The 16,224-nt window shown below is 38.9% G+C and overlaps 3 protein-coding genes across 3 annotated transcripts; 1 reads left to right on the top strand and 2 right to left on the bottom strand.

The window, feature by feature from the left end:
• Positions 1–1,779: 1,779 nt before the first annotated feature.
• Positions 1,780–2,717, bottom strand: LOC143887343 (uncharacterized). Its single transcript, XM_077391442.1, has one exon. The coding sequence runs from the start codon at positions 2,497–2,499 to the stop codon at positions 1,960–1,962; it is 540 nt and encodes a 179-aa protein (XP_077247557.1). The 5' UTR covers positions 2,500–2,717; the 3' UTR covers positions 1,780–1,959.
• Positions 2,718–9,743: 7,026 nt separating this feature from the next.
• Positions 9,744–12,717, top strand: LOC143888192 (trihelix transcription factor DF1-like). The gene is made up of 2 exons (XM_077392538.1): positions 9,744–10,106; positions 11,315–12,717. The coding sequence occupies exons 1-2, from the start codon at positions 9,907–9,909 to the stop codon at positions 12,444–12,446; spliced, it is 1,332 nt and encodes a 443-aa protein (XP_077248653.1). The 5' UTR covers positions 9,744–9,906; the 3' UTR covers positions 12,447–12,717.
• An 892-nt stretch (positions 12,718–13,609) lies between these two features.
• On the bottom strand, positions 13,610–16,224 carry LOC143887342 (uncharacterized). Its single transcript, XM_077391441.1, has one exon. It carries the CDS (start codon positions 15,103–15,105, stop codon positions 13,870–13,872), a length of 1,236 nt encoding a protein of 411 aa, XP_077247556.1. The 5' UTR covers positions 15,106–16,224; the 3' UTR covers positions 13,610–13,869.

The raw sequence follows: 16,224 nt of genomic DNA, 5'->3' as shown, positions 1-16,224 counted from the left end.
ATTATACCAGGTAAATCCTAGGTAGATCAAATATTAGAAAATCTCTCTCTCTGCTTATACCAGTAATCTACAAGGTAACTAGATGCATATAACAGAGCCGAAGTGATTCGCATGGTCCTGTTCTCATGCCCAACTAAAATCTCATCCAGGATCAGAGCCTAAAAATACTAAGGTTCATGAATCAGAGGGCTAGGATCATCTCATCAAGGTGGGGCCAATGAATATGAGCTGAACTTTGGTTGTCATTATGTCATTTACAAGAAAAGAAAAACAGTAGACTAAAAATACATCCATTTCTTGGAAAAGATAAACAAAAGGGGGTGACAATATCATATCCATTTTGTTAGATCTAAGGGGCGTTGTAACCTGTGGCTGTTTTGTGTGGGTGAGAAAATAGACAAGAAAACCCATTGAAACTAGGGCTGCAACTCGAGTCGGGTCGGGTCTGGTTTTTTTCCAGAAAACCCCCGATTCCCAAACTCCGCCATACCCATGATAAATCTTGGGTCGGGTCAGATTTTTTTCCGTTGACGTAATTTTTTAAGGAAAACTCTTGTTTGGCAAGGCAACTCAACTCATAGAAGTAGAAAAACTCAAGCATGGCAAACTCTTTAGTGCATTAACTAATAATTAGTCCAATGAGAATAAATTGATGCATTACCAAATGAAAATGATTACACTTATTTGAGATAAACAACAAACTATTTAGTGCATTAACTATTTAGTTGAAACTTGAAACCCTAGAGCTAAAGGGGGGAAACAAACAGAAGATGGAAAGAGTCCATGTGATTGCGTGCGTGCTTGCGTGAGTTTTACTTTTAAGTTTTCACTTTTAAAGTAACAAAGTTTTAGAAAAAAAAATACACACTATAACTTAAGTAACTCGGGTCGGGTCCCTTGAAACCCGGCTCGACCCGAGATTCATGCTGGCTTTTGGATCGTAAACCCGGCTCGACTCGAAACCCGAGAAACATGAACCCAACCCAAGCTATTTTCGGGTCGGTTCGATGCGGGTTGGGTTTTAGTTGCAGCCCTAATCGAAATTCGTACACGTGGGATTTGCTAGCGTGTCCATCTCAGAAGGCATTTCGCAGATGGCCTGGTGCATGTGAGAGCAGCTACATAGGCTCACTTTTCAGCAGATTTTGTCTTCATTCATGAGGTGGCTGCTCTCACATGCAACAGACCATCTGCGAAATGCCTTCTGGATGGACACGCTTGCAAATCCCAATGACTCATGTCTCTTATTTTATATTTGAAGGGAGATGATAAATCCGCACCCCTTTACTATGAATTGACGTCAAAAGGCATGACAAAATGAGTTTATGTGGCATACTTTGAACGTTTTTTTTTGACGTCAATTCACTTTAGAGTGGGGCGGATTATCCTACTGGGGATGCAAATTTATAATCTCCCTATTTTAAATAGCTCCTATCCTACGCAGCCCCAGGCCCCCAGCCCATGTTACCGTTTCATGCTCGTAAGACCCACTTTCTACGCGAACTGGTTTCTTGGCAATCGAGACAGTTGACTTTTTTTAAGAAGGGTTTAAATTTTTTGACCGTTGCATGTGGAGACAATGATCCAACGGTGGTCCCTACTATGATGGCCCCACAGCAGTAATAACTAAGAAAAATAGCAGATTCCTCGCACCGCCTTCTTTTCTCATCCGTTCAGAAAATATAGGAGGATAATAAAAAATCAAAAGATCAGAACTCAACTCAACTCAACTCAGCCTTTGTCTACCGGTCGGCAGAACATATCAAAGACTCAAACCCGAAAAAAATTCATTTTCATACCATTTTTTTCTACCCCATAAAAAATACAAAATAAACAGAACAAAAAAGAAAAGAGTAAAAACTAAAAAAACCATAAAATTGAGATAATGCTCTATCATCTACCACCATTAAACTAGAACAAACCCCCTTCCAGAACCATACAAATTGCTCAGAAAAGCTTCTAAAAACAAAGGAGAACAACCGAAGCAGAGACCATGAAACCAAAAGTCAAGATCAAAAACCCAAAATACAAAGCCCAATTCCTCTTAAACTTACCAAAATAACTCTCATCAGGTTCCTGATAATGTATCTCCAAATCATCCTCTTCTTCTCCTACTCCATCAGCACCCTTCATCTTCATCTGCTTTAATCGCTCCGTGGCCAAAACCAATGTCAACTTGTGACACCTTCTCTGGTACTTAAAACCATTGATACATCTCAATGTTTGAGCCACTGAAACATAGAAAATGAGATGGCCTAGAGATAGTAGCCCGATAGGGATCCAACTGTGCTTGCACTGTAATTTTGGAGACTGGAATTGGGCCCCTAAAACTAGAGCTAGGAATATGAAGAATAGAAGGAAGAATTTCCATAGCTCCTTCTTTTGTAGATCAACGGCTCTTTTTTTCTCGAGGGTTTTCTCGAAATGAAGCTGGATGATAGTGTTGAGAGCCTGTAAGGCTGTTTCTTTGGGAACTAGTTGATGTTCAAAGTCAGCCATGAGAGGCAGAGAGAGTATGAACAGGGAAAAAATAAAGACTTGTTTGGGATGTTTTTTGGGTCTTTGCTTTCTTTGTTTTCCCCTCTTTTCTCCTCTCTGTGTTGGAGAAAGACAGGAGGATGTGAAGAGATAAAGGTGTGGAAAAATAAAGGGTTTTGGAGTTATGGGGAATTGGATAAATGGGGTGGGAGTTTCGATATTTTGTGGGTGTTTCAAAACAACATAAAAGACCCACTCTTGTTTGTCTGTCTTTCCAAGTAAGGGAAGTAGAATAGGACAAACCTACGTGGTGGACAATGGGAAAAATCATTGGTCAATAATGAATTCTCTATATTAGAGAGAATTGATATGTCCATCACTTTTTCCAACATGAGATTTCATATGCTGTGTGAGCGAATAAAATAGGCTGTGTTTTTATAGGACAAACCTACCACTCTTGTTAGTCCAGTGTGTTTTTTTTCCAAAGTGCATTGGGGCCCACTTCATATGATGATCTAAACCGTTCATTTGTTGGGCCACAACGTAAGTAGGCTGTTGCCCATAAATCATCTTCATAGTATGATCATAACCCTCTGATCTGTAGCTAAAAAATCTCCCAGGTTGATTTGGCTTATCCACACCAAAACTGAAGAACAAGTAGTCGAGGCGTTTGGTAAAAAAAAAATCCCTTCTTGATTTATAATTTGGAGTTCATTCATGTGTTGGACCACATATTTCAAGGAAATGATATTTTCACTACCTTGTTCAGCACTTACCACCAATCTTGCTTGGTACTTAATTGGCAGGTCCGTCCCATTACTGTTGTAGCTATTGAAGGATCTTTATTGGCTGATGATCCATGTGATCTTGCCTATTGATGTTGACGATTGCTCATTTTCACCCAAAACTTTGGTTATAACTATCCTCATTTAAAGGCCATGAATCGTATGACCACATGTTTCAAGTAAGGAAATGATATTTTGACTTCCCTTTTCAGAATTCGATCGTCCTTTACTTGCCTTTTCGTGAATATAATTGCATTTCTACCCTTTTTTAAGTGTATTTTCTTGAAAATAAAGACCTCTAAGAGAAGGAGAGATGATATGTTCACCCCTTTTTTCTTACTTGGCTCACCCACTTTAGAAGGGTAGTCATAAATACACTAGAGGGGAGGAAAGGAGGTGAAAATGTTCGGAAATGAGTAGGACTATCATTCCCAGTTAAGTGGGTTTAGTGGCATTGGACTTCAGGGAAATTTGGGGGTACTTGTAATGCTGTAGTCTCACTCGACTTTTGGCATCCACTCTAAAACCCGGTTTTCGGCATCCACTATGGGGGATTTGAAGCATGGTTTTAAATTTTGGTTTCGGTTACGACGAAATACAAAAAATAATATTTTATTTATTACAAAATTTCATCTGATTGGTCAAAATTTCTGGAAAATAATGTAAAATTAAAAAAATCGTGATTTTTGGTTGAATTTCCTAAAAAAATGAAATTTCGACGGAAATTTCAAAATTTCGGACGAAATAAAATAGGTATTTGTGATTTTGGTGTCGGTCTTGACCGAAACCCGAAATTTCGGATTTCAGTCGAAATTTAAAACCATGATTTGAAGAGTAATGTCTCTCCTCCAAAAGTCAGCCATGGAATGGCTTTCCACAAAATTGCCGAGCAAATCATAATATAAGATAAATGAAGTAAATACAGCTTACATTCTTCTTAAGATGCTACATTCTTTGGGCTCCAGAGACATCTTTTAACTTTAGGTTATTACTATTATTTGTGCTTTTTGATACTTTCTTGTTTTCTAATGTCATAAGTCCTTTGGTTTTCTTTAAGCAATTAATTCTTATGTCATTAGTCATCTGGCTTTCCTTGCAAGCAAGTTTTCTAACCTCTTACTAGTGTTTTAATACGAGGAGATGGAGATGTCTAACTCCGTGTGTAACTGTTGCAGAAAGCTCTAGAGCATACATCACATTCACATTTATACCGTATAAATTATTTTCTATCTTGTAGGTCCCATGTTAAAATTAATGGTTGAATACTTTATAGAAATTTATCTACTGAGGGTTATGCTTATATCGGTCTTTGAGAGGTGAAATAATAGGGAAAATTACAATTACACCCTCTCAACTCATAAAATGCACCAACTACCCCCGTGGTTTCAATTTTTGTAGAAGGTAAACCTCCTCTTTTGAAACACTATCAATGGTAATGAAGACCCCATTACCCAAATCCAAACAATACCAATAACACACTGGGCCCACATTGTTTGGACGATCCAAAGCGTTCATTTGATGGGCCCTGACATACAGGGTGTGCCCAAAATATCAGCTCCATAGGATCATCCTAACCCTTCGATCTGTTGACAAACTGCTGAGGGAATTTACCTTACACAAATTGAAACCTGGGTGTGAAGTTGGTGACTTTTATAAGGGTTATAGTTGAAAATGTCAGAAAGTTGAGGGGGTGTATATGCATTTTTCCCGAAATAATATAACTTTTTATAAATGTTTACAGGTTTACAATTCCCATTTCTTGTTTATTATAAATCAAATTAATTTTTAATACGAAATGTCTTTACCATTGATCAAAACCGCTGCTATAGTTTTTTTGTAGTGGGAAACTGGGAAATGTCTTGACGTCTGACCCCCCTGTAAATCCCTACTTTCTTGTAGTAGGATAATCGTGAAGAGTTAGAACCTAAAACTTAGGAATTTAATTTACCCCATGTTTTTCATGACTAACATAGGACATCAAACACCCAAATGAAATTGCTACTAAAAAGTGCCACGCCCCAAAGTCATGCACAATCTGCTGGACTTCGTAGAGTGACCCAAAATCTGCAAAGTCGATTGGCACTTCAAAATCCCGCTAAGGGGAATTGTTATTTGTTACCCACATCGAAGGCATTTTCAACGGTTATACAGTGGATGCGCATATTATTCAAGTGGGTCCACTGGATCTATGATCCAAACCATTCATTTATTTGTCCTTTCTACGATGGATTGTGCATCAAAATCCACTCCCATCGAATAATTCCAACTCTCCTATCTACGGCCGTGTTGTTTCTCACCTTCCATTCACTGATCATTCCATGGCGGTGGATTTTAATGCATCGTTCATCCATTGATTGCTTAATACTTGAACGGTTTGGATCTTAGAACAAGTGGAGCCCATTGGTAGGTATATATAGCCTACCTTTTATCATGTCATACTTTTTTTTTGGGAAAAATACATTTAGACCCCCTGTGGTTTGTGACACATTCAACTTAACCCCTAATGTTTAAAAGGTTAGAGACCATGCGGTTTCAATTTGTATAAGGTAGGCCCTCAGTTTACGGTTCGCCCACAGATTGAAGGGTTAGGATGATCTGATGGAGCTGATTTTTTGGGCACGCCCTATCTATGTCAGGGCTCATCAAATGAAAGCTTTGGATCATCTAAATAATGTGGGCCCATACCCGAATCCAAACACTACCAAAAACACATTGGGCCCACATGTTTGGATGATCCAAAGCGTTCATTTGATGGGCCCTGACATAGATAGGGTATGCCTAAAAATCAGCTCCATCGGATCATCCTAACCTTTTAATCGATGGACGAACCATCAACTGAGGGGGTATACCTTACAGAAATTGAAACCACAGGGGGGTCTACTTGTAACTTTTTAAACATTAGGGGTTAAGTTGAATGTGTCAGAAACCACAGGGGCTGCTCTAAGTGTATTTTCCGCCCTTTTTTTTTTTTGGGCGCTGATATACCTCCGCCCCTCGACGGCTGGCTAACGTTTTTCCACCATTTAACCTCTCTCTCTCTCTCTCTCTCTCTCTCTCCACACACACACACACACACAAAAGGAACAGTTGGTGGGCCCAACAGAAACCGTTGGTGGAATGGTGGGCCCATCTTTGAACAACTTAGGCCCCGCCCATACCACACCATAGGATAATCCAAACCGTCCATTTGATGGGCCATAAACGTAAATAGTTTGCGTCCCAAAATATTATTTCCATAGGCTGATCCTAGCCCTCCGATCTAAATAGAAACTTCATCTTATGCAACCTCTATAGATTGTAGGGTTGTGATCATCCTATGGAAATGATTTTTGGGGCACAACCTATTTACATTGTAGCCCATCAAATGACGGCTCGGATCATCCTATGATCTGGACGGTACACTTCATTTTCAAAAATATGGGTGGGGCCTAAATTGGGCCTTAATGTTACTGTACGAACCACACCATAGGATGATCGGATGGCTTGGATCATCCTATGTTGTGGACGGTACGCCTCAATTTGAAAAAATATCGGTGGGGCCTACGATTGGGCCTTAATGTTACTGTACGACCAACTCCATAGGATTATCCAAACCATGGACGGCTTGGATCGTCCTATGTTGTGGACGGGCCTTAATGTTAATTTACGACCAACTCCATAGAATGATCCAAACCATTCATTTGATGGGCCACAATGTAAATAGGTTGTGCCCCAAAAATCATTTCCATAGGATGATCACAACCCTACAATCTATAGAGGTTGCATAAGATGTAGTTTCTATTTATATCGGAGGGCTAGGATCAGCCTATGGAAATGATATTTTGGGACGCAACCTATTTACGTTTATGGCCCATCAAATGGACGGTTTGGATTATCCTATGGTGTGGTATGGGCAGGGCCTACGTTGTTCAAAGATAGGCCCACCATTCCACCAACTGTATCTGTTGGGCCCACCAACTGTTCCTGTTGTGTGTGTGTGGAGAGAGAGAGAGAGAGACCGGTCAAATGGTGGGAAAGTGACATATACGTTAAATCCTAACGTTTATGCTATGTTTGGTTACGTTTTTTTGAGTAAAATAGCAGGGAATGTAATTCTCCTAATTACCCGAGGGGTGTTTGGTAGGGATTTAGCAGAAATTGGAATTTTGACCGCTGGTTGTGTCGGACGCTTGTCGGGTGATGTGGAACCTTCGAAATTTGCCAGACGAATTTCTCCAAATTGAAGGAAAAATGGGAGAATTTCTCAGGGAAATTCTTTTTCACCGTAAGTGTTATAACTTTCTACTTTTGCTTGTAGGTTTTTCCGTAATTGTCATATCTTATTACATTTTGTTGGTATTTTTTGCGTAATTTTCAAACTTTATAACCATTTCTAGGTAATTTTTCATATAAAACTTTATAACTTCTGCTATTTTACTTTTTTTTTGTAATGATAACTTTTTTTGCTTATTTTTGCTTTTGCTAGCAACCTTTGCCTATGTGCGCATCTTTGCACAAGGATTGCCACATGCCGAGAAGTGGCACAGGAGAAGTTTGCTAGCAAATTCCTATAAAAAAAAGAAGGAAATGTTATCAACACTACTGTTTTCTTATTAGGGCACTCTCACTTTATTAAAAGTACAGTATGGCCCACACCATAAGATGATCCAAACCGTCCATTAGATGGGCCATAGCCTAAATAGATTATGCTCCAAAAATCATTTCCATAGGATTATCCTAACCCTCCAATCTAAATGTTAGAGGGTTGATCCTAAGCCTCTATAAATCGGAGGGTTAGAATCAACCAATGGAAATAATTTTGGGGCATAACCTATTTAGGCTATGGCCCATCTAATGGACGGTTTGGATAATCCTATGGTGCGGGCCATACCGTACTTTTTATAAAGTGAGGAGTGCCCTCATAAAAAAACAGTAGTGCTGATAACATTCCCCAAAAAAATCTTAAAAAATACGGTAAAAAAACTCCTGCACATCTCCTACCCCCAACCAAACAACGTCGGGGAGATTTGCTCACAATCTCCCCGTTGACTGATTTCTTTTTGATTTCTTCTTCTCTGAATCCCCCCAACATCTACCAGCATCCAAATAGAGCATTAACGTTAGCCAGCCGTCAAGGGGGGGGTGTTGGAGAATATTAGCGCCCCTGTTTTTTTGTTGCACATTGTAAGAGGTGAATGTGGTGCCTCTTTTTTACAAAACCGGCATAAAAAATTAAAAATTTTAAAATATTTCATGCCACATTTTAAACTTTAAAAAATCACTAATAATAAAAAAAGAAAGAAAGAAAATGTTATCAGCACAACCTTGTTAGGATATTTGCCCTAACCTTAGAACCGCTCATAAACCAAAAAGTGGTTGTGCTGATATTATTTCACTAAAAAAATTCATTCCTTTTTGTTTTAAATTGACTTTTGCACGCTTTTTGGGAACTGAAATAACTTTGACAGCTCTTTAAATAATAAAAGACAATCAGGCCATGTTTGAATACCAACAAGATTTAGATTTGAATTTCTCACATTTGCAGTTGAGATTTGGAACTCGATCAAAACCTTAGATTTCCAAATCAGCTACAATAGTAAAAAAAATCCGATTTTCAATCTGTTCTGCAAGACATTATTTGGAATAATTACCTTCACTCTTGCTGCTCCTTGACCTTACTAGTGCGGTAGCCAGATGTCCCTCTCTCACACACACACAAAACATGAGCATGCATATGATTGATGTATTCTGTATCCAAAACTCAAATCCAAATCCAAATACAAAAACTAAGAGGCATCCAAATATCAAAACATGGTTGTGCTGATAAGCCTGATATGGCTTCCCCATTTCAATATTTTGAATTTGAACTTTGTTACTGTCGTCTTAATTACAGAGAATAATCTTACAAAACAAGCACTAAGACCCGGAACAATCTGAAGTTCGAAACCAACCGCTAAAAAGCAAGGTGACATAGACGGCCGGCTTTTTAACTATTTTTAGATGCAAAGACAAAAACTTTCGTCACTATCTGCACTCGTTGCTCCGGGCTCTGACTGATGGCCCCAAATTTTCTTTCTTTTTTTGTTCTATATTTCCTACCACAGTTTTTTTTACTCAATCTAGAAGATGCTCTTGTTTTTAAAGCCCATAAAAAAAACAAAAAAAAAGGGAAATGTTCTTGGCACTACTGTATTTTGATGAAGGCATTCCTCACTTCATTAAAAGTACAGTATAGCCCGCACCAAAGGATGATCCAAACCGTTCATTAGGTGGGCCACAGCCTAAATAGATTGTGCCTCAAAAATTATTTCTATAGATTGATCCTAACCCTCCGATCTATAGAGGGTTAGGATCAATCCTCTAACATTCAGATAAGAGGGTTAGGATCAACCTGTGGAAATGATTTTTGATGCCTAACTTATTTAGGCTGTGGCCCATCTAATGGACGGTTTAGATAATCATACAGTGCGGGCAATACCGTACTTTTAATAAAGTGAGGAGTGCTCTCATCATAGTACAGTAGCGCTGATGAGTGATAACATTTCCCTAAAAGAAACCTCTGATAAAACCCAAATAAAGTCCCTTTACCTCTCAACCACCGCCTAATTTCACCGACCCATGTTCTAAAATTGTTGAATTGGGCTGTAAATTTTGTGGGTTTTCAATGCTGGAAATTTCAAGTCTTTTGGGGACTATTATTGAAGGAGAAGAAGGGTTTTGTGGAGGGGAAGAGAGTGACCGGAATTCCACCGGGAATAGATGGCTGCGTCATGAAACAGTTGCTCTGTTGAAAATTCGGTCAGAAATGGATGTTGCTTTCAGGGAATCTACGTTCAAAGGGGCGCTTTGGGAAGATGTTTCTAGGTATATATGATGCTTCTTTTTCTTCTTAATTACTTTGGGTTTTTACATCGAGTTTTTTGGGGGAATTTCAGGTCATTTTATCGATTTTCAATATTCAATCAAGTATAGAAAAGAAAATTTTGACAAAAATTCGTTTTTTTTGTTTTTGGGTTTTTTTTTCTCCACTCCTTTCTCTGCTCTTTCACTTGCAAAATCCTGGAGCAGCCCTGTTTGGATTGCAAGAAAAACATTTCTGAGCGAAATTTTTTTAAACCCTTTTCGTTTGTGATTGTCCCAACCGACTGTGAGCCCCCAACAGATAATTGGACTCAAAATTAAATGTAATTTTGAGTCAAATAATCGGTTTGGGGGGCTCTCAATCGGTTAGAGGGAAATGAAGTTATTATGCTTAATTTAGAGGGATATTATCATAACTTGAATGTTCTTTAAAGTAAAAGTTGAATTGGGTTGGTTCTTGTGTGTAAAAAAAGTAGGAGATTTTAGATATATTTTCCTTTCCAAACTTTTCCAGAAAATTCTTGCAATTAAAAAGGGCCTAGTTCTAGCAACATGGGTTTCGTGCTTTCATATCATTTTACTCTTTCACTGTAAGAAAGGTCGAAACTAGAAGGAAAAAAAAGAAGGGTTCCAACTATTTTCTCTGTCTTTTTTCTTCTTCGTATAGAAAGCAAAAACTCTGAGGATTACAAGCACGGGAGTGGGGATCCATTGCTTTGATCCTCGTTTTTTACTTTCATGGGTTGTTTGGTTTTCCCTTCTTTTCTGTTTTTTGTTTCAGCTTTCATTGGTAATTCGGTCTAGAACAATACATGTGAAATAACCAATTACTCCGAAAGCTTAAGCTGTTAGAGTTGGCGTTATTTAATCATTTATACTTCAACACTTCCCTCACGTGTGGTCATTTTTAATATTAAGGAATTGTTGGGTTTTGAATGGAGGAATTAGCTCTGATACAATGTGAAACAACCAATTACTCCCAAAGCTTAAGCTGTTAGAGTTGGTGTTATTTAATCATTTATACTTCAACACTTCCCTCACGTGTGGCCATTTTTAATATTAAGGAATTGTTGGGTTTTGAACGGAGGAATTAGCTCTGATACAATGTGAAACAACCAATTACTCCAAAAGCTTAATCTGTTAGAGTTGGGGTTATTTAATCATTTATACTTCAACAATACAGAAATGTGTGTTTGAATGGTTGTAATCAGGAAACTAGCAGAGCTTGGGTATCAACGAACAGGGAAGAAATGCAAAGAGAAGTTCGAGAACGTCTACAAATATCACAAAAGAACCAGAGAAGGAAAACCAGCAAGACAAGATGGAAAAACCTATCGGTTTTCCAATCAGTTACAAGCTCTCAACAACCCCTTGCTCTCAACCTCCTCCCATGAAACAGTTCATACTCCTGAAATTCCAACAAACCCAACAAACATCTTCCAAAACCCAGTCCCTTCACTCCAAAACCCCTCTGTTGATTTCATCCCCTCTTCTTTCACCTTCAAGAAGAAAAAGAAAATGGTGTGCTTCTTCGACAGCCTTATGAAAGAGGTTATCCAAAAACAAGAGATGTTACAACAGAGATTCATGGAGGTTATAGAGAAACGGGAACACGAACGCAAGGCAAGAGAGGACGAATGGAAGATACAAGAACAAGCAAGATTGGATCACCAACATGAGATTCTAGCCAAAGAACGATCAATGGCGGCAGCGAGGGATAATGCTGTGATCAACCTATTGAGAAAGATCACAGAAAAAGAGAACCCGTCGGAAAAATTTATCAAGAACCCGGATTCAGACAGTGGAAATTTCAGTTCTGGCTGCTCTTCTAGGTGGCCGAAAGCCGAAGTCCAAGCTCTAATTAGGCTTCGAAGTAGTCTCAATTTCGAATATCATGAAATTGGCCCGAAAGGACCTCTCTGGGAAGAGATTTCGGAGGCAATGAGCAAGCTCGGTTACGATCGAAGCTCGAAAAGATGCAAAGAGAAATGGGAGAATATCAATAAGTACTTCAAGAAAGTAAAGCAGAGCAATAAGAAAAGACCCCAAGATTCCAAAACGTGCCCTTATTTTCACCAACTTGATGCTCTCTATAAGGAGAAGAAGAAGAAGAAGAAGATTGATTGTTTTTTGAATCAAAGTTCTGTAACTGAGACAGAGGAGCTAGCAGTTCAGATGATTAATGAAAGAGAACAGCAACATGAGAAAGAACAGTTCCAATCAGTAATGGAAGATTTCGAGGCTGAGAATGTCCAACAGAGTCAAGAAGATGATGATGAAATTGGTAAGAAAGGGGAGGATGAGATTGTTGGAAACACACCTTCTATGGCAATTATTCAGTAATTCGGACCCGAATCACATATCAGATTCCGATATTTGTCTGATTATTCCAGAGTTTGTGGAATTAACAAGTGGGTCAGATTTCAATGGGAAAGAGACACAAGTAGAAGACGGTGGTAGTTTTTTTTTTTCTTTTTGGTGAGATGAGAGAATATACTTTACCTTATAGTTCTAGAAGCTGAATTTGTAAAGGTCTTGAATAGAGTTTATTGTCATCGAATATTAGGTTGAATGAGCTCTTAGCTTCTAAAAAGGAAGCTAAGTTTGTTTTCTATTTATTCTTCATTGGCCTTATTCGGATCAAATCCAATCATGTCCAGGTTATCATCCGTTTGGATCTTTGTCAGATCGTCAACCAAAACATGAGAGGAGTAGAAGTAGGGGTGGCAATGGTTCGGTTTCGGTTCGGTTTGACCCCCAAACCGATCCTTAACGAAATTTGAACCGAAACCGAATTTTCAGTCGGTTTCGGCCAAATTTCGCCACCCCTTACTCATATTCATTGGAAATCGGGGGCAATGGTTCGGTTTGACCCCCAAACCGAACCGAACCGAAATTTGAATCGGTTTGGTAAATGGTTTTAGCAAACCGAAACCGAATTTTTGGTTCGGTTTCGGTTCGGCCCGGCCAATTTTGCCACCCCTAAGTAGAAGTCAATCCATCAACCAAGAAGCAACAGAAAGGGCAGAATCTGCCTGATTAGACAAGTTTGTATAAGCCCATCATTATTCAGGAATCATAGAGGTCACTAGATCAGCCACAATTGCGTTAAGAGAACACACGCATATAGAACCCATTAAGCATCAATTCAGAAATGACAGAGAGATTAGGATCAGCTGAATTCAATAAAGTCATCAGGTTTTAAATTAATGAATAGCAGGAATGAATCAATATTGAGAGTCTGCTTGTAACAAGAAGATCATGCAGAAAAGACGGTGTGAGATAAAAGTTAGCAAGAGAAATGTAGTTTGTACAATTCATACCGATAAACAGGTCCCACAACTTTGATAATTTGCAGTATAACTACATGAACTGGAAAGGAAGAAGAAAAAACAAACTACAGCAGACACTCAGTCAGCCATACATATACAACAACGCGATGAAACTAACTAACTTGACATTTAATACTGATATACAAGACATTTAATACTGATATACAAGCTATATTTCATGAAAAAAGAGAGCTTTTGACAGCAATATCCATACCCTGAAACATTATTGACACAGGCGAACAGTTCAGAAATTCATAGCTGATACTGGTTCCCTCTCCTAAGCATACCCAATGGAAGTGTATAAGAGTTCTTACATAGAACTTTTCCAATCCACTCATCCTGTGGATTGCCATTTGCCCCTGAGCCATGCTGGTTGTTCTAGGTGCAATAATAAACTTCAGAAAAAATATAAATCAAATACATTGGCACATCGATCATCTATAGTCAGCAGCATCCAATTCCCTGCGATGCAATTCTAATGCCATCTGCTCATTTTCATGCTTCATCCTCTCATTTTCCATCCTTAACTTGACCAATTCTCTGCCTTTCTTTCTACTGAATCTCTGCCACTTGAATTTCTGCTTTTCCAACTCCAACATTTTTACCTCAAGCTCTACCTTTTGTTCTTCCAGATGAAGCGAGTGAGATCTCATATCGGTTTGAATACTTTGAGGATTAGATCTTTTGTTAGAATCTTGAGCAACTAAGAGATTCCCAAAATTTGCATCTTCAGGGTCCTGTCTTTGTTTCATCCTCTTTGGGAAGCACACCACCCCAATCATTCCACCATTATCACCTCTCAAAGTATTATTATTCTCCTCCAAATCATCATCCCTATATTCAGTTTCTTCTTCTTGTTCATCTCCATCCACATCATGCTCATCTTCACATCTGAGAGCCAACTGTAAGGATCGTTTCAAAGCAGGATCAGCAGGAAGATGCAATCGATTTCCATGGTGGTACGAACACATCTCTTCATAGAACAGATGCTTTGAGCTCAAAATCTTCCTAACTTCATCCTTTGCTTTTTCAGAAAGGTGATCCATCATGTCAAGGAGGGTAGGGTTTTCCACAACCTTACAAGATGTTCCCTTACCAAGCACATCTCTGAGCCTCTTGTATCTCTTATTGAGATCCTTGAACTTGTCTTCACACTGCTGAGGTGACACATAAGACCTTCTTTCTGCCATGACTTTCGATACGAATTTCCACTTCCCCTTTAAGATTACAGACTTCTTTCTCCCGCCACTGCCACATTCAGAGGACGAGTCTTCGCCCAAGTAAGAAACAATGGTGATTAAAAGCCGCACCGTTCCATCACTCCATTTCGTTCTTTGCCAAAGAGAAGCCTTCTTTCCATTGCCTACTTCATTGTGACTGTCAACACCGTCGTCTGTAAAGATCCTCTCGTCCTCATCACTGGTGGAAGTCTTCCCCCTATCGCTTTTATTGTGATCAACAATTGAAAGCAGTTTATCACATTCATGAATGTTTCCAACTGAGAATGGGAAAACATCACTTATAGGAATGTGAACCGTACCCTGATGGGATTGCCTTTGTATAAGGTTATGTGCGTGTTGTTGGTTAGGAGGATGGAGGGATCCTTGCAAGTCTAATACCCCATAAGAAGCACCAGGAATAATATTTCCAAAGGACAAATTTCCATCCATTGGGTTTTAACAAGAGATTCAGATTGTTGGGGGGTTCCATGCAAAAGCAAAAGATCCCACACCAGAAAAGTCAATGGATGTGGAAGGACTTATAAGGACTTGGGCACCCTTTCCTTAACAGTTAGCTTTTAAGGGTGAGTTCTACCCTGGAAGACAAGTGGTATCAGAGCCAGGGGGGGGCACGGTAACACTGTTGTACCTTCGGAAAACTAAATGAATGTGGAAGGGCTTATAAGGACTTGGGCACCCTCCCCTTAACGGCAAGCTTTTAAGGGTGAGTTCTATACTGGTCACACACAGATCATACCCATAAATATTTTTCCTTTCAGCTTATCAAAATTCATTTTTTAGACCGGCAAATGTTATGAAATCCGTGTCATCACTAACAATATTCTCAACAGAAAATACCCCAGAAAAATGATGTTGAATTTCTATGTTTTTTGTTTCTGGAGTGATCCAAACTCCTTAAATAAAAACCCAATAGCTTTTCTTCCCTGCAACCAATTATTGTATGCTCGAACACAAAACTCAGAACACCACTGCCCCCATATTAAACAGAAAAATAAAACCAAAGCTTAGATTGCAAGCACACAGCTTATCTAGCAAAATCAGCTCTCAAAAAGAATCCTAAATCAAACTGAATTTTCTCCACATGCAATCAACCCAAAAAAAACAAATTCCCAGTGTTAAAATTTTAGCTCTTAGCTTATTTTCAAAAAAGAAGAAGAAGAAGAAGCTTTAGCTTTCTCAATGCATGCCAACTAAGAGCCCATTTAAACACATGAATTTCCAATATATGCATCCAACCCAAAAACCCATTTCCCATTTGCAAATCTACTCCCCACTCATTTTCAGAGCAAAAATAGAGATAAAAACAGAAGAGAAAAGGCAGGGAGAAGTTAACAGACAAAGAACTGGAATCAACTTAACTGGACAGAAATCCTGATGTCAGAAATGAGACATTTGCATTTTGACACTCAGAAATTACATCAGAATTGATACGCATTCCCGAATTAAAGGCTTTTTCATGAATTGGTGCCCAAAGCCTATTTGGCTTTCTTGAAGAAAAACACAGATATTTATAGGGCGCTGATATCCCCCCACCTCGCCGCCCCCGCC

Source organism: Tasmannia lanceolata, unplaced genomic scaffold, assembly GCF_043159265.1.
Source record: "Tasmannia lanceolata isolate RefF3 unplaced genomic scaffold, GAP_Taslan_0.1 ptg000012l, whole genome shotgun sequence".
NCBI lineage: Eukaryota > Viridiplantae > Streptophyta > Magnoliopsida > Canellales > Winteraceae > Tasmannia > Tasmannia lanceolata.
This window is presented reverse-complemented; position numbering and strand designations above follow the sequence as displayed.